Genomic DNA, 18,191 nt, shown 5'->3' on the forward strand with positions numbered 1-18,191 from the left:
CACGTGCGTTTAGATGTTCCCACAAGTCTCGTTGTTCTCCTTGTCTTTGCTGTATATTTTTTTCCTCTATTTTGTCTGTACAGTCGTGTTCGTAACAGTTTAATCTTATACAATAACAGGGTGAAGCAGAGAAAGACCACGATAGCAAGAAAGTCAGGCTGGAGAAGGAAGTCAAGTCACAGCCGTTGTCTTCCTCTTCCCACAAGGAATCTTCCAAATCAAAGTGAGTATGGAGGCTAGGAACAGTCTGCAAAGGCGATCAAAGCTTCCTGGATCACGTGCCCTGGCAGACGTTTTCCTTCTGCAATAGAATAAGAGAAGAGTCAACTCTTTGGGGTTCCTTTTGACGATACGCTAAATTTGTTTTGTTTTCCTCCGCGAGGACCTTAGAGGAGTGAACAGTTGGTTTGTCAGCAAACTTAGATTTATCAAAAGCACAAAAAGCCTTGGCAAAAGTGAGCGAGTCGTGTCACCATGTAAACCAACAGAGATTTGAGAGAGAAAGGGGAGGGGGTCCGATGTGAAGGGGGCAGAGAGGAGGTACAGGTTGTGCGGCAGCTGCTGCAGACAGAGCTGTTTGGGTAAAAGGTTAAGACCACTGGCAGACTCTGCAAGCTTCGTGACAAGTTACACAACCACATTTATCAACCTCATTTACTACTCATAGGTAGGACTCGATTTTTCAAAGGTTTAAAAAAAAAAAAAAAAGGCTCTGAAATTTGGCCTTTCCACAAAAATGGATTTCATGCTCTGTGATATCTTAATCTTTTGTGTCAACAGCTACTTTGTCCTTTTAAGCCAAACAACAAAGCTGTGTGGTTCATGTTCTGCCTTAACTTAGTTTTGCCTCGTGTTTCGTTCCAGGATGTCCAGGCCCTCCTCTGAGCCCTCAAAGAAGGAAATGCTTCCCCCTTCGCTCGTGTCATCCTCATCCTCCCAGAAGCCAGCCAAGCCTGCACAGAAGAGGCCACGGCAGGAAGACCCCGGCTGCCAGGACCCCCAAAAAAGTGCCGGTAGTGCCAAGGGCAGCCACAGAGACCCTTCTGCCTCCAAACACAGAAAAGCAGAGGGAAAGGTCTCTGGAAGCTCCACAGAGCACAAAGTAAGGAGGGACACGGTCATGTCGAAAAGGGGATACGTCGGTGTATCTTTAAATGCTCAAATAAGTCCTGACTGATGGTAGTTCAGAGCTATTTCATCACTTGTAAAAGCCAGAATGAATAATTTGTGCTTAAATCTCCACTTGCCAGAGGGAGAGTAAGAAACAGTTCCTGTTACATGAACATTGAGTTGGAAGTTTATTCTTAAGATGGTTCAGACGTGCAAATACAGAATACATGCTTGGGTTAATTTTCTATCCAGAGTTTTGCAGTAAAACATAACTCTGGTTAGTTCTTGGCTTGGATGTTTGATCTCAAATACTTCCATTATTAGTGATAATGGGAAAAATTTCCTTTTTCAAATACAAATTCCTTTCTTCCTGTTAATCTGGAATGGGTAATAGAGTGTGTGTGTGTGTGTTGCCTAAGAGTAAGTGTTAAATTTGGTTTGTTGATAATCTGTTCTCTTGAACATGCTTGTCTTATGGCTTTTCTGTGTCCCCGATACAATCAAAATCTACAGTTTCAGTTGAATCTAGCTGAGAAAATGCTTGACTAAGCCAAAGTGTGCAGTGTTTGAGTTCTCTTTTGAGCTCCTTTTGGGCTAATTTAGAGAAATAGTATTAGGTTGGTGCAAAAGTAATTGTGGTTTTGCATTGTTGAAATTTGCCGTTTGGTATTGAAATATATTCTTCAATGTGATTCTGTTATACATTATTTTAATGCATATTTCTCACTTTGTGTTTTTTGTTAATGGCTTATTACTTGCTGTTTATATTTGTTTTAGACTATGGAAATGATGTTAGACAAAAAGCAAATTCGAGCGATTTTCTTATTTGAGTTCAAAATGAGTGGTAAAGTAGTGGAGACAACTTGCAACATCAACAACTCATTTGACCCAGGAACTGCTAATGAAGGTACAGTGCAATGGTGGTTCCAGAAGTTTTGCAGAGGAGACAAGAACCTTGAAGATAAGGAACATGATGGCCGGCCATCGAAGTTGACAACAACCGATTGAGAGCTGTCACGGAAGCTGGTCCGCTTACAGCTACTCGAGAAGTTGCTGAAGAACTCAGCGTCGACTATTCTACAGTTGTTTGGCATTTGAAGCAAACTGGAAAGGTGGAAAAGCTTGGTAAGTGGGTGCCGCATGAGTTGATCGGAAATCAAAAAAATCATTGTTTTGAAGTGTCATCTTCTGTAAAACAAAAGTGAACCGTTTCTTGATAAGATTGTGGCGTTCGACAAAAAGTGGCTTGTACGTGACAACTGGCGGTGTCAGTGGTTGGACCAAGAAGAAGCTCTAATGCGCTTCCCAAAGCCAAACTTGCACCAGGAAAAAGTCACAGTCACTTTGGTGGTCTCCTGCCCGTCTGGTCCACTGCAGCTTTCTGAATCCCAGCGAAACCATTACATCTGAGAAGTATGCTCAGCGAATCGATGAGATGCACCAGAAACTTCAGTGCCTGCAGCCGGCATTGGTCAACAGAAAGGGCCCAGTTCTCCGCAGCAACATCCAACCGTACGTCGCACAACCAACACTTCGAAAGTTGAATGAATTGAGCTACAAAGTTTTGCCTCATCTGCCATATTCACCTGACCTTTTTGCCAGTTGACTACCATTTCTTTAAGCATGTCAACAACTTTTTGCAGGGAAAATGCTTCCACACCAGCAGGAGTCAGAAAATGCTTTCCAAGAGTCCATCGAATCCCACAGCACAGATTTTTACAGTATGGGAATAAATACACTTATCTCTCATGGGCAAAAATGTGTTGATTGTAGTAGTTCCTGTTTTGATTAATAAAGATGTGTTTGAGCCTAGTTATAATGATTTAAAATTCACAGTTCGAAGCCGCAATTACGTTTGCACCAACCAAATAGGTTTGCGTCAGTGATCTTAAATGTGAGAGGGTGATCGATGTGATGATTTTTTTCAAGGGATCTTCTGGAGATACTGCAAACCGTTTTCCAGTGCCTTCTTTGCCAAATGGTAACTCCAAACCAGGGAAGCCTCACGTGAAGTTTGACAAGTAAGACCTTGGGTGCAGCTCCCTCCGTCTCGGCCCCTCCTCCCCCTCCTGCCTCCCCTCACACCGCCCGACCGCCTGTCCTTTCCCGCCTCTAGTCATTTCCCTCCAGTCCAGTACCTGTAGCTTCCTGTGACCCACTCCTGGTCTTTTTCTTCTCTTTCAGACAACAAGCCGATTTTCACCTGAAGGAAGCCAAAAGGTTGAAGGACAAAGCAGAATTAGTGGTCCGTCTTGGCTCTTTCTCCCTTGGGTGGAATGTTTTCTGATAAAATCCTTGCCGTCTCATTCTGCCGTATTCCACACCGCTAACCGTGGAGGGGGCTGGTGGGGGAAGGCAGGGCAGCGCGGGGCATGAGAGCATCAGCAGGGTCAGAATCAGGGAGGGGTGAGGGGAACTCGAGGAGTAACACCAGTGTGGCTTCATGGGTTCCGTTTGATCGTGGGCAGATAGTACCAGCGCGCGTTTCGTGTCTACATGAGTGAAAGTTGATCTGCCTGACGGTGTTTTATGTAATACACACAAGTGCTTCCTTATCCCACTGAATCTGTTCTTTGGATGTGAAACACAACTCTTGCTTTTTGCAAGCTGGTCAGTTTGTGTTCACCCCAAAACATTTCAAAAAGTAAGGTAGGCTGTTTGCATTCCAAAATTTATTTTAAAGCCCCAGAGAGACTAACAGTGAACAGTGGACCAACGCCATCAGAGGAAATTTGATGGTGAGGCTGCCGATGGTTCTCTTGGTAAACAAGCAGGGAACTCTCTTTCCCTGGTGGCTGTTGGACCTTCTGGAAGGGGGCAGTTTTTGTTAGTTGCATACATAATTAAATATGCTTTTAATTCTCCGCTGCAGTATAGTCAGATAAGGCTTGCCCTTTGTCATAGTTAAACATCTAAGACTCTGGGGTTTTATTTACTTGGTGTATTCCCCACACCCAAACCCCTACGGAGACCATATGTTGAACTTTGTACCACGACAGCGTCCTTTGCTTTGATTCTGCCACATGCAGACATAGCCACGAACTCCGGCAGTCCACGGGGATTGAATGGGATCCATCCGTAGTGGCCTCAGAATCCACACCCAGCCCGCTCAGTGTTCTGCACCCCCCGTCTGTGGACTGGCATCTGTTCTCAGGCTTGGGAGGGCTGGGCCAAGTCCCTTTTCATCAGGTCCCTGTTCATCAGGGTAGAGTCCTTCCCACGCCGGCTGCTGTAAGAGGGTTGCAGGTAAAGTTAGGCGCTATCTGCACAGTGACTATACCGGGATGACCTTAGTCAGATTGAGATGCCTCAAGCGGCACCAGACAACAGCGTGTCCCAGCCTCTTCCTTTCCCTTCTCCGAGGCTGTTGTGAGAACTGTATGAGTCTTTGGGTTTTTGAAATAGAGTAAATATTAGGGAGTCTGTCTGCCACTCATCAACAGCTTATCTTGACATTGGGCACTTTGAGCACTAGAGTCCCTCATTATTCAAACAAGATTACTACTCCAGCGAACTTTTTTGTGTGTCGTATTTCATCTGTACATATGCACATCTTCTTTCTCCCTTCCTATGGCTATTGCATCCGTTTTAATAAACAATATTAACTCATTCTACCCTCAAAATATGCTGGTTTGGATGGAAACCTGAATGACCAGCCTCTCTGTTATGTTTTCCTTTAATCACACAATGTCTTAAACATGTCCATCATTCACACCAAATAGTTAAGTGCATAACTGAGTAGAGAGGAGTGTATTTCATCTCTCTTCTTCTTTTACTTATTGTTGGGTAAGGAAATTAGAACTCTGCAGCCCACTCCAGTATTCTTGCCTGGAAAATCCCAGGGATGGAAGAGCCTGGCGGGCTACAGTCCGTGGGGTTGTAAAGAGTCTGACACGACTGAGCACGTGAACACAGCACGTATCACCTTTAACAGTGTCCCAGGAGCCCCATAGAGTTATCACAGGAATATTATCATTAGGAACCTCACAGAATTCTCAAAGAAGTGGGAATGGGCAAGTTGCCTTAGTATAGTTATTTTTGTTTCTACCCTGAGGCCAATATAAATTTTGAAAATTCCATGAAAGAGGTGGTATTGGATAAGTAAATTGGAAGAGTTAAATTCCCACCAGTGAAGCAAACCAGTAAGGCCCTTTACGATTGATTATTTGGGGCATGCTGATTGGATTTTTATTCTTTCTGTCACTGATTTTCTGAGCCTGGGTTCTCTAGAAGAAATGTCTTAAAATCAAGTTATTTTTTAAAATGAAAGGTAGCAGCCATCTTTCTTTGCCAGACCATGTTTCTTTGCCGATTCGTCACCATCTCCTTACACTCCACTTGCGTCTTTATGGTTTTCAGTCTTTTGAACTTACCAAATTAGAGGCGTTAGCAGAAACGCCTTGCACATGTCATGTTGACCAGTTGCTCTTACATCATGTGCTGCATACACGCGTGGAGAGGAAAGTGGAGGCTCTCGCCCGTCTCTTGAGCTGGCTGAATTCCACCAAGTGAGAAGAGTGTTAAGTGACCAAAATGTGTATTCAGGCTTAAGTGACCGCCAGTATCTGGTTGCTTTCATACATCTGCATTCCCGTTGAGGGACTCTGAAACGTTATCCCTGTTGACCCAGAGGACTGCCTTGAGCCCTTAACCCAGGCTTCCAAAGAGAGGATCTGTTGGGCTGTAAAATACATCAAAAGATTATTATTCGACATGATACCTGAGATGCTTGTAAACCATAACATTTTTTTTACTTGTTAAGAGAGAAAGTGCAGCACATACAAAGAAACCGTGAATGCATTATTCTAGATGTATAGTGTAACCCATTTTTCAGGAAAATCATATAGTGGGCAGCTGCACACTAGTAAGGAGGGGACTGTGTACTTGGTGCCTTAGCTTGAGTATGTACTTCAGTACGTTTTGAGAAGTGAATCTTATTACAAGATTGTCTTCTCTTTCCTACTGAAATTTTTCTGGAAGAAAGTTCTCAGTAGGTCAGAGCGGATGGGCTTTGGATATCATGGTTGAGTTGGTCTGTCCCCGACTTCTCTCCAGCCGTGGTTCAGCTCAGACGGTGGGGGCCGGTTTCTGTAGAGAATATGTGTGAGAAGCTGAGTAAAAGTCCGTGTTAGGCTTGACAAGGGCTGTGCTCTTCGCCCACAGACGGACAAGGTAGGGAAGGCCTTTAAATACCTGGAGGCTGCCTTGTCCTTCATTGAGTGCGGCGTCGCCCTGGAGTCGGAGAGCCCCGCGTCCAAGTCGGCGTACTCCATCTACTCGGAGACCGTGGACCTCATTAAGTGAGTGCCCGCCCGTGTCTTCCTCTTAGCACTTCCTGTCGTCACCTTTATGGCTTGAATCCATGTGAACTTCGGTGTGAGGACAGCTTAACAAAGGGGAGTCTTTCAGAAGTCGCTGATGCAGGAAGTTGGTTGGTTTTTGTTTCTGGTCGTGAACTGAAATTGTGTTCCAGATCAAGTGCTAGACCAGAATACCTCGGTCCGGCCAAGTGAACGGTGAAATGCCAGTCCCTTTAGGGAGGGGGTCGGGTTTTCCAGCTTGACTTTCTTAGATGCCCTCTTGTTTCCGCTGCAGCTCTCTCTCCTTTATCCCCTGCGTTTCAGCAGGGGACTCGGTAAGAGCACAGGTCTGCTTGGTTTCAAGCAGGTGGGCAGGTGAGAGGGCAGGCATGTCCTCGCCTCGTCTTCAGAATGGCGTGACTTGTCGCGCTGAAGCCTCGTTTGTCTTCTGGGCTGCTGTCTCGTGGCCACATCTTTAGGAAAAATCAATATGAAACTAAGACAGACATCATAAGGTGTCTTTGTGCCTGGAGTTTTCTGATTGCCTGTTTGACTTGATGGACATGTCTGTTTTCCTATAGGTTCATACTGTCATTAAAATCCTTCTCAGATGCCACAACGCCAACACAGGAGAAGATATTTGCTGTTCTATGGTGTGTATTTTTCCCTTTGTCTAAAGAGTATTACATTTGCTTTTGCATCTCTCGATGTTACCAAGAGAGTTTGATAGCTTGTTTTCTTAAAATGAAAATACTAATGAAAGGGGAATCAGTACCAGAAAGTGGGAGGATGTGTGTCAAGGGGTTAATCTCACTGGTGTTGATTATTATGAGATGTCATCTACTGCCATTTTACTGACAACTCAGATTCTTTGGTCTTGTGACTTAAACTATATCCTTGTGTATCTGTGTTTGACCATTAGAATGCAGGCAGATTCTTTACCATCTGAGCCCCAAAGGAAGCCCATTCATTGGAAAAGAACCAATTCATTGGAAAAGCCTGACGCTGGGAATGATTGAGGGCAGGAGGAGAAGGGGGCAGCAGAGGAGGATGTGGTTGGATGGCATCACCAACTCAGTGGACATGAGTTTGAGCAAACTCTGGGAGATAGTGAAGGATAGGGAAGCCTGGCGTGCTGCAGTTCATGGGGTCGCAAAGAGATAGACATACACAGCTTAGTGATTGAACAACAACAAACATCGGTGCTGTTTCACCTGTGTTTACTTCTGATGCTAGTACAGGGAGGTTCTTGATGTTCTTCCTCTTGTTAATTGAGGAAAACCCAGTGGTGGAAAAGGTTTGGTGGCTCGCTCTCTGTAGTGGCGATAGGCATGTCTCCAAGGCAGTGCTTCATTTCCACTTATGTTTATGTTCACAGCATGCGTTGCCAGTCCATTTTGAACATGGCAATGTTTCGTTGTAAAAAAGATATGGCGATAAAGTATTCCCGCACGCTTAACGAACACTTCTTCAAGACTTCTTCCAAGGTTGCCCAGGCACCTTCTCCATGCATCGCAAGGTAATGGCCAGCCTGACTGAAATAACTCCCAGTGTTAAATGCCCTCTTTATGTGACTCTTGTGTGCCTTCAGCATGTCAAAAATTATATACTCCATGTGCGGTCTTGCTCCTTCAACTGAAATCACCAGCACATCTCTACCTTTTTGAGGAGTTGTTAGAAATCACGATATTTGCTGGTTGGGCAACATAAAGAGATAATTGTAAAAGAATACAAGGTCCATATTTCAGACCTCTGAGGATGTTTATATATGCCCAGTGATGCAACAGGCAAAGCCAGCGGAACCAGAGACAAAGTCCTTTATCCTTCTAGACCTGACCTTCAGGGGTCCCTGACCTTCAGGATCTAACGCCTGATGATCTGAGGTGGAGCTGATGTAATAGAAATAAAATGCACAATAAACAATGTGCTTGAATCATCCTGAAACCATCCCGCCCGCACGCACTCCCCCGCGAAGTCCGTGGAAAAATTGTCTTCCTCAAAACTGGTCCCTGGTGCCGAAAAGGCTGGGGACCGCTGTTCTGTACAGCATGCCGTCTGGGCATTTCACTAAACGAGAAGTGTGCAGAACCAGTTGCCTGCCACCTTTTCAGGATCTGCAACAGATACAAAGAAAGAAAACAATTCAGGCTAAATTCCTTCCCCCACTTTGTGAACTGCTCGTCTATCCTGTGAACTGTCGAAAAGCAGAGTCCTTGTGCAGGTGTTTCTGAGATGAAGATATAGAATTTCCTGCCCTTTATTTTCTTGTCTAGTATTTTTTTTTTTTTTTTTAATTTGGTCATCCTCCTTGAAAAGCTCCCAGTTCTGATGGGTTTTGCTATTTTAAGAGCATCACCTAGAAGCCTGCCCCATTTCCAGCAGGTTGAAAACAGGAGATTCCCACGTGGCTTCTCTTAAAAAAAGACAGTCCTGATTGAGAACGAATTTCTTTACTTCTGAAAATGGCTCCCACCTCTGAGGTATTCTTCTCAAATAATAGGTTGTCAGTCACTTTGTTTTTTGAAGTTTTTATTTTCTGTTGGAGTGCAGCCGATTAACAGTGTTGTGGTAGTTTCGGGTGGACAGCAAAGGGATTCAGCTGTACATACACACGTGTCCATTCTCCCCCAGACCCCCTCGCATCCAGGCTGCCACACAGCATTGGGCGGAGCTCCCTGTGCCGCTCAGCAGGCCCTTGGTCGTCCGTTTCCAGTAGAGCAGAGTGTACATCCATCCCGAGCTCCCTAACTCTCCCTTCCCGCCCTCCGTCCCCCAGCCGCCGTACGTTTGTTCTCTGAGTCTGAGTCTCTGTTTTGTCCCTAGGTTTATTTGTATCGTTTCTTTTTAGACTCCACACGGTAGGGATATCCTATGCTGTTTCTTGCTCTGTATCAGTCACGTGATTTAGATCACTCCTTCCCCAGGCATCTGTGAGCCCCTTCCTTGTACCAGACCTTGTTGTAGGTACAGGAAAGCCTCAGTAAACAAAGCAGACAGGAATTGCTGCCCTGGGGGGGCTCCTACTCTAGTCCTTCAAAGCGTGCATTCTGCTGGGGACACTTAGGACCCCTGAGGACCCACAGACCCCGAGGGCGGCTGTTGCCACGCCGCCAGGGCACAGCCGCTGGCCCGTCTTTCCGTTCCTGTGCCTCAGTCCTCAGGCCTGAGTGACTGCACTTGCTCTCCCGTTTGATCCATGTCAGTGTGCACTTGCGGGTGTGGTGGACGGTCCCGAGGAGAGCAGAGGGCGTGCTGTGAGTCCCTCCTCGGGGACTGTCCCCTGTTCAGCCAGTCACACGTTCTGCAGCTGTTTACCCAGAGCACCCGCTGTGCTAAGTGCTGGACACGCAGAGACGAATCAGACACGGTCCCTGTCTTCACGGTGCTCATGAGGCAGGAGAAGGAATAGAAGAGTAAGAGGAGACGTGACAAATGCGAGGAGACGTGACAAATGCAAGGAGACAGGCCAGGCGACAGGAAGGAAGCTGCGACGTGTCCCCAGGGTCTGGGAGAGCGCCAGGTGCAGAGTCGGAGCTCAGGGATGTTTCTTGAGTGGACGAAAGAAGGAATATATCAGAGATGAGGCCCATCTTCTCAGGGGAAGTGTTGTCTTCCCAGGAGAAGCTGCAGTAGAGGGTGGGGAGAGAAGAGATTCCAGGCCATGGGCGTAGCAGATGCAGAGGGCCCAGGAATACCCGGAATACGGATCCGCCCACCCAGTTCTGTGTCCAGGGAAGGCCACCTTCCCCAGTTCCTTCTTCCGTTTGGAGGGTCCTATGCCACTGTGTTTTAGGAAATACATTTCCAGCACCCCGAAGGGGAAGGGCACCTCTGACCTCATAGAAGTGACTGGCATCTTGGCAGGTACAGAGACCGGGTGACTGGGATTGCGGTTCCAGAAGCAGGAGTTCAGGTGATTAACCAGTCCTCTTTCCTCCCGCTTCCCAGAAGCACAGGCACACCGTCCCCCCTCTCTCCGATCCCTTCTCCGGCCAGCTCCATAGGGTCCCAGTCAAGCGCTGGCAGCGTGGGGAGCGGGGCGCTGCCCGCCACCATCAGCACCCCCGTCACCATCCAGAACATGACATCCTCCTACGTCAGCATCACTTCCCACGTCCTTACCGCCTTTGACCTGTGGGAACAGGCTGAGGTCCTTACCAGGAAGAACAAAGGTAAGTGGTTCTGTGGTGGTGGTTACCGGGCCATGGGGATTGGGCGGGGGATAACGTTGCGTGTTCCCTTCGGTGTTTTGGCCTTTTTGCTGTTGTTTTAAATTATAGGTGATTTACAATGTTGTATTAATTTCTACTGTAGAGCAAAGTGATCCAGTTACCCATATATATATTCTTTTATTCTTTCCCGTTATGGCTTATCGCAGCTTGCAGAATATAGTTCCCTGTGCTCTAGAGTAGGACCTGGTTGTGTATCCATTCTGTGCGATACGTAATGGTCTGTGTCTGCTGCTGCTGCTGCTGCTAAGTCACCTCAGTTGTGTCCGACTCTGTGCGACCCCATAGACGGCAGCCCACCCGGCTCCTCTGTCCCTGGGATTCTCCAGCAAGAGCACTGGAGCGGGCTGCCGTTTCCGTCTCCGTGCACGCGTGCATGGTTTGCGTCTGCTGACTCCAAACCCCGACTCCACCCTCCCTCCCCTCCCCTCCCCCTTGGCGACCATAAGCCTGCTCTCTGTGCCTGTGAGTCTGGTTCTGTCTCATAGGTGAGTTCATCTGGCATATTTTAGATTCCACGTCAGGTGATGGCATGTGGTGTTTGTCTTTCTCTGGCTGACTTACTCACTCAGTGTGATAATCTCTAGGTGCACCCATGTTGCTGGATGGCATTATTTCATTCTTTTTTATGGCTGCATAGTGGTCCATTGTAAATATATACCACATCTTTATCCACTCATCTGTGGGGGGACATTTAGTTTCTTTCCATATTTTGGCTCTTGTGAATGTCTAGGTGCATGTATCTTTTTTTTTTTTTTTTAAAGAAAAATATTTATTTTTAACTGATTGATGATTGCTTTACAGTATTGGTTTGATTTCTGTCATGCATCATCATGAACTGACCATCTGGGTGCATATATCTTTTTGAGTTAGAGTTTTGTCCAGATACATGCTCAAGGGTGTGGAGTTGCTAGATCATATGGAAATTCTGTTTTTAGGTTTTTGAGGAACCTCCATACCGTTTGCCACAGTGACTGCCCCAACACAGTCCCACCATCTGTTCAGTGTTTTGAAGAAGAGGAAGTTGTAGCTATTTACTCTTCTCGCATTTTCTCCATTCTGTCACAGTTCTTCCTTGAGATGGATTTCTGTGACTTGATCTTGGCAAAACTAAATGAGAAGTGGCTTCTGCACCACGCCCCTTTGGAAGTTTTGGTATCACTGGTGGTGGTTTAGTTGCTAAATCATGTCCGACCCTTGCAACCCCATGGACTAGGGTCTCTGCCTGGCTGTTCTGTCCATGGGATTTTTCCAGGCAAGAATACTAGAATGGGTTGCCCTTTCCTTCTCCAGGGGATCTTCCTGACTTGGGAATTGAACCCAGGGGCTCCTGTACTGCAGGCAGATTCTTTACCAGCTGAGCTACGAGGGAAGCATTTGGTGTCATTATTTCCCCCTGACCTGAAGTGCTAGCAAAAGGGCAAAGCGAGTGCAGAAGGAAAGGCATCAGCTCTCGGCAGGAACAGCGAGTTTGACGTGGGAAGTGGCGTCACCTGCAATACTGAGTTTATTGTTTGTTTCCAGTGTATGTTAGGAAAGATGGTTAGCAACGATATAGGAAACTACGGCTTAGTGAACAGTCTTGAGTCTTGTTTAAGAAGAAGGCCCTTGGAGAAATCCAAGGTTTAGGAGATGATCGATCATCCTATCAGAGGAACTGTTTGGTGGCTGTGACCATTAAGTAAAAGCATATCTGTAAATGCCAGATGAAAGCCTGGACTTACTCTTGCCTGGCTGTAGAGAAGCAGTCAGCCAGCTGGCTGTGGCCATTGAATTTCCTCACAGCCTCTTGAAACTTCATTTTCTTTCTTAGCAAACTAATGAGGCTTTTTTTTTTTTTTTTTTTTAAACATATTGGATATTTTCGTTTGTTTTCATTCATGCATCCACTGATCCCAAAAGTATGGTGTGCCAGGCATTATAGAGTCAGTGCTGCAACAAACGTAGTTCCTACTGCAGAGATGTGGAGAATTAGCAAACCATTCCAGTAGATTGTGATTTTAAAATTGTTTTGCTGTGCTAGAGGAAGTACAGAGTACTGTGGGGATCACGTTTCTGGAACCCTGACTTCTTTGACTTTGTATGTTTTTATTTTTGCCTGTGCGAGTGTGTTTACGTGGTTTTGGGTTTGCTTTGTTCGCAGAATTCTTTGCTCAGCTCAGCACAAGTGTGTGCGCGCTGGCCCTCAACAGCAGTTTGATGGATCTGGTGCATTATACAAGACAGGGTTTCCAGCGGCTAAAGCAAGTAACCAAGACACCTTAACGGAGGCCCAGGTGGATTCGATGCCTTGGGCACTATTTTGCACATTGGAAGCCTCAAAACAGTCCAGACATTTGTCTCCTTAGAACACCAAGCTCAAGAGAAGCACCACGAGACGGCCAGGACGTTTGCTCACTGAAACTCGAGGACTGTGGAATCGTTGGTTGGACAGGATGGTTTTGCAGAAGCAGAGAGGAAGGAGGCTGGCCTGAGAGATGCTCTTGCCTTTCCTAACCAAAGGATGGAAGTGCAGTGTAGCCTGAGTGGGCGTATTCTTGGTCTAGAAACATTTCCATATTTTTTTTAACCAGCAGGATGCGAATGAAATGAGGAGAAGCAGTTTCAACTCTGAAATCAAATTCACATCATCTCAGTAGCCACATTAGTTCATTCCCAGAAGGAAATTTTTTTTTTTTAAACGAGTGAGTTGTGGTATAGGGTTTTGTGGGTAATTTGTTTTTTTAAGTTGTGGGGGGAGTATTTGTTTAATAAATTCTAATGGTCATCTATAAAACATGAGTTGTGGAGGACTCCGCTATACCTCCTTTCTGCCAGTGAACAGTGGCTCTGATGATACCAGGTATTGTCCTAATATACAAAGTCGGAAGCACCCCCCGTTGCCTGGACACTGCGGGTGCAGCCCGGCTCCGAGTTGTCTGCTCCTGTGCTGGAAGGCGGCCCTGAGGGAGCTACAGCATCTGCATCTCTGCCCGCATCTCCGCCTCCATCGCCCCCCGCATCTCCACGTGCCGCGTGCCGCGGAGGGCCTGGTGCCGCCGTTCCCACCCCCTGCTTCAGCGAAAGGCAGTCACATTGACTGTATTCTGCATTTTCTCCTTTGGGGAAGAAGGGAACCAGCACTTACCCGTGACCAGAGGGTTGAAATGCTTCTTAATTTTTGTGAAGTAGAGCTGGACTTTGAGGTGCTGCTCTGTGGCCTAGTTATGCGGACACTTACGTTGTCTAACCAACTCAGAGTTTTGTCAGCGAACAAAGAAAAAGGAAATCTACTTCTTAGAAAGGCTATATTTTTCTGCTACGAATTACTTTATATTTATAGCAAAACTAGACTTTGAGAGCCCTTGATTGTCTTTGTCTAGGCGAAATTAACTCCCTGAGAGGCTGTGGAGATTTGGGGTAGTTAATTAGACTTAAAAAAAAATAATAATAATAAAGTCACCGCATGCCTTCACTCCAGAGTGCACACTGTCAACTGGATTTGATTAGATTGAAGAGGATCTGTGGCCTTCCTGCAAGTTGTTTTTGTCAGATTCTATACATTAAGCCACGTTTATTTTGAATGACCTAAAAGTGGGGGAAAAAAAGAACAACAAAAATACGAAACCCCAGAAATTCCCACATATCCATAAGCACAGATTTTTTTTCATTGAAACTTTGAGGGTTGTTATTGGAAGCATTATTATGAATGTAGTATTTTTAGAAGCTAATTCTTTTTATCCCTTTTAGAAGTAGAATTTGCACATGTATTACAATTGAGGAGTGTTACCGCTACAATTGGTTTTTCTTCCTTCCTTCATCCCATTCCACTCCCCTGCGTGTTGTTTCCTTGCAAGCGTGTTGGACCTTGCCATGTTTATTTATTAGTGAAGAAAGGCGTGCCATCTTTATTTATAATGAAGAGGTCTGAAGTCCATACGATGAATGTAAGAACTTTCTTGGTCATTTGATAACTATGTAAAAGGGATGTACAGAGGACGGGAGTGATGCTTATTTTTCGCAATATAAATTGTTTGTGTGAAGCTGTTCCTTCCATGTCATTTATTATCCAGCCTGTTCTTCGGTTATGGCCAGCTTAGGTTAGAGCGAGAGAATTATAGCAGCAGTAATAACTGATGCATGATCCTGATGGACCCACGTCATCTATTGCTGCTCTAAGGCAGAGCCATTGTCCTTTTTGAACTACTCATTTAAAAAGCAGCCTGTTACATTAACAGTAATTGCCTGGAAGGTTGTGTGCTTGCGTCACTGAGTGTCCATCTCTTCTGTGTAGGAGACGAGACACCAGAATCAGGCTTCTGTGGTTACTAAACACCTTCTTTCCCGTCTTACTCCCTTGGTCATTCCCGGCCCCTTCACCTCATCACTCCCCAGGACAAGCCACCTGTCAGTATAGAAGGGTGTGTTCCTAAAGACAGGCTCTGCTCTACGCAGACCACTCTGAGTGTGTGTCTCATCAGGAGCCGAGTGCCCCTGAACTGAAGACATTTCCAATCAATTTCCCAGCCATTTCTAGAAGAGGCGATTGCTTTTTCAGCGGCCTTATTCTGTGTGTGTCTTTTCCACCCTGACCTTTATATGAAGATTTTATTTGTCCCTTGCAGAGATCAGTTTGTACTATTTTGATCATGGAGTATTTCTGATTCTTAACTGCAACATGCATTGTACCCAGAAGAATTCTTAATGGCAACTTTTAAAATAGAGTATGTAAAAGGGTAATGGCTGATAAATCCTTAATGTTCATAATGTCTTTTCACTGTTACAGTTGTATATAGAAACCTAAAGGATTTTTAAGTCATATGCACTTTTTCAATGCATGCTTAATTTCCCAAAGGCAAAATTTGTACTGCAGTAGATAATTGAAGGGACTAGATTATAAAATTAAGCCTTTGAATATGTGAAGTTCTCATAACAACCATAATAGTACACACTTCACAGTGAGGCAAATGCAAAACATCTTGCGTGGAAAATGGAGTGTAAAAATTTTGCCTTTGGCACTACAGTTTCATATGTGTGTGTGTGTGTGTGTGGCTGTCAGTCTTTACTAGGAAATGGAAGAACACTGTTTTACTTATAAAACGTTCAATGTTTCTGTCCTTCCTGGAGATAATTAAAATGTGAATCACTGAATTTAAGGTTTTAGCCAGACTGAGGGCCCTGATAAACAATGAAAGACATTTCCCTGAAATTTACCAGATTACACTGGGTTAAGAATGTGAAAACGCTGGCCATGTGCCATCTATGGTAGACGATGGGAGGGTCCACCTGGCGTGGTATCAGGCATAGAGCTACTGCAGGATGACTTATCTGATGCTGCGATTTAACCTCAATACTGAATGGAAAAAGCATCTTTAACAAAAGGACCTTTATTTTACAGTCTGTTTTGACCAAAATGTTTAGCTATTTCCCCAAGACACACTGGACCACATTTATCTTCCTCATTCTGTGTCCTTTAATTCCAAATCTTGGGATGTTTAGAAGCTAAGAAACTACCCTTCTGGCTAAAAACTTGCCTTAATTGGTACCTCAAATATTAATTTCAGTAGGATGAAGACCTTACTATTTTGTGATCCCTGTTCAATAATTTTTAGAAGCAAAAAAAAAAAAAAAAAAAACCATTGTGCCCTCCAAAATGAACAGAACTCTTTATCGCCAATATATGAAAGGAAATGTGTGTGTGGACGTGCATACAGAGAGTAAGAGGCTGGCTGAATTGGATATATTTATTGTGCCTTTGTTGACCGAACCGAATTTTGGGAAAATGCTATATTCATTTTGCCATAGCTTTAAGAGACATCAGGTGGCACTTGTACCTTTTTCTCTTCTGTTCTCATAAAGTTGGAGGTGTATTTGTGCATCTTTTATGTAAATGAATCAAGTTAGGCTCTGATTCCTTACCTCCCACCAGAGTCTACTTTTTGCTCAAGGATTTATTTTCCCAGACACTACACAAAATCTGTGAAAAACGTTGTCGCTCCATCTATTACACTCTTTACTGCCGATCAGCAGTATTTAAATGTTGCTGGAATATTTGGCTGCCTTTCAGAAACACAAGCGTAGATATGTTCATTGTGGTGGGGGCGGGCGTCAGGGCGAGAGCGGTACTTGGTCCCTTTTTCTCTTTCTCTGGTGAGTTGCCTCTTTTGTTTTCGGTTCTACTTAGAATTTGTGGATTTTTTCCCCCCTATAGTTTTCTTTTGTCATTTTGTTGGTGGGAGGAGGTGGAGTGGCAGAGTGGTATAGGGGATTTTCCAACAAACGTGACAAGTGGTATTTTTACCATATGAACTTCAACTACTCAATCCCCTGTGTCAGTCACCGAAAATCTGGGAATGAATTGTGACCACTGGCCATGTTCATTAGTTCTTATTTATGAGGAGTTGACAAGCACCGTCTACCACGTCTCTTAGGGTGGCTGTAAATTTCCCACTGTCCCAGGGAAAGACATTATATTCTGTTCCGTGGTGTGCTGGATAGCAACAGGTACTGTGATGGGTTGAGAAGTTGCCTGTATTTCTCTGCCCAAGAGGACAGGCAGGAAACTTAGAGCCCCCTGGAGCCAAGATATTATTACTCTGTCGGCCTGAAAGCTCAAGGGAGTAAGACCACTGAGGGTGGCCACGCTGTGCTGGTCAGACCATGCAGTGGCTGACCTAAGCAAGGTAACTTGCTTTGCTCAAAAGTAGATGTTGAAGCGATGCTTAATACAGGCAGTATTACCTTCTGTTAATTAACTTTTGTTTAATGACAGAAGGCAGGATCCGCCTTTTGTTCAGGCCATTGACATGTATTGTTAAGACGGCACACCCCCTCCTCAGATATCAAGTGTACACTGTTCGTGTTGGTGTGTGTGTGTATACACGTGTGTCCCAAATTGTGTGTGTGTTTCTTCTGAATGTGATCATGTTTTGGATGATACCTGAGCAGGGTTGCCTTTTTTTTTTTTTAATTTATTACCATTATATATTATATTATATATTTTTTGCTTTCTTGTAACTTTAGAGGAAAGTCAAATCTTGGTATTATTAAAATTGTGTAAAAAAGAATAAATCGTCCAGTCGATCAATGAAGATCGCTGGTCTATCTCTAAAATAATATGAACTTTTCTTTAATTATTGTGTAATAAGGTGCCAGCTATCTAGTCCACACAGTGATTCTGTACGTAGATAGGGAAGCAGTGACATGCCCCGTGGGAAGTTGTGCAACACAGAGAAAAGGAGGACTCTGTGTGTTTTATCTACTTCAGCAATGGAACTGCGACCTGGGGCTTTTGTGAATAAAATTTAGCTGCCTTGTATAGTCCTTTGAAAGAGACATACGTGATCTGTGAGAATTATAGGTTTTTTTTTTTTTTTTAGAAGAAAAATTTGCAAAAGATCTTTCCAAAGATAATGTGCCACAGATCTTTTGTTTGCTGTTCTCTGTAATGAGGATTCATTGCTGTTTAAAAAAACGTGTAATTGACTTGTTCGTCTTCAGATTCTTTACTTTTCATTAGAGGATCGAGCTGTAAAAAAAAAAAAAAAATAATAAAAATTTAGAGAAATCATTG

The 18,191-nt window shown here is 44.6% G+C and overlaps 2 protein-coding genes across 13 annotated transcripts in view; one reads left to right on the plus strand and one right to left on the minus strand.

Moving 5' to 3' along the window:
* Window positions 1-18,188, plus strand: part of AFF1 (ALF transcription elongation factor 1) — a 197,222-nt gene extending 179,034 nt beyond the window's left edge. For 10 of the 11 annotated variants that reach the window (XM_059887671.1, XM_059887672.1, XM_024993466.2 and 7 more), the window contains 9 exons: window positions 120-223; window positions 865-1,102; window positions 3,040-3,131; window positions 3,295-3,355; window positions 6,274-6,410; window positions 6,992-7,063; window positions 7,789-7,929; window positions 10,359-10,582; window positions 12,783-18,188. In XM_059887671.1, coding sequence (XP_059743654.1) covers window positions 120-223; window positions 865-1,102; window positions 3,040-3,131; window positions 3,295-3,355; window positions 6,274-6,410; window positions 6,992-7,063; window positions 7,789-7,929; window positions 10,359-10,582; window positions 12,783-12,904 — 1,191 coding nt within the window. In that variant the 3' untranslated portion in view covers window positions 12,905-18,188. The remainder of the gene's footprint in view (window positions 1-119; window positions 224-864; window positions 1,103-3,039; window positions 3,132-3,294; window positions 3,356-6,273; window positions 6,411-6,991; window positions 7,064-7,788; window positions 7,930-10,358; window positions 10,583-12,782) is intronic. The other variant, NM_001191525.3, reaches the window with a different exon arrangement.
* Window positions 35-18,191, minus strand: part of KLHL8 (kelch like family member 8) — an 87,244-nt gene continuing 69,087 nt past the window's right edge. The window contains exons 11-12 of one of the 2 annotated variants that reach the window (XR_009494940.1): window positions 3,249-18,146; window positions 35-301 (exon numbers count right to left, since the gene is read on the minus strand). Coding sequence is in view for 1 of the 2 variants with exons in the window: in XM_015471709.3 (XP_015327195.1) it covers window positions 18,134-18,146 (13 nt within the window). In the remaining variant the exon portion in view is untranslated. Of the gene's footprint in view, window positions 302-3,248; window positions 18,147-18,191 lie in introns of those variants that run through there. The other variant, XM_015471709.3, reaches the window with a different exon arrangement.

The sequence above is a fragment of the Bos taurus genome, chromosome 6 (genome assembly GCF_002263795.3).
Source record: "Bos taurus isolate L1 Dominette 01449 registration number 42190680 breed Hereford chromosome 6, ARS-UCD2.0, whole genome shotgun sequence".
Taxonomy (NCBI): domain Eukaryota; kingdom Metazoa; phylum Chordata; class Mammalia; order Artiodactyla; family Bovidae; genus Bos; species Bos taurus.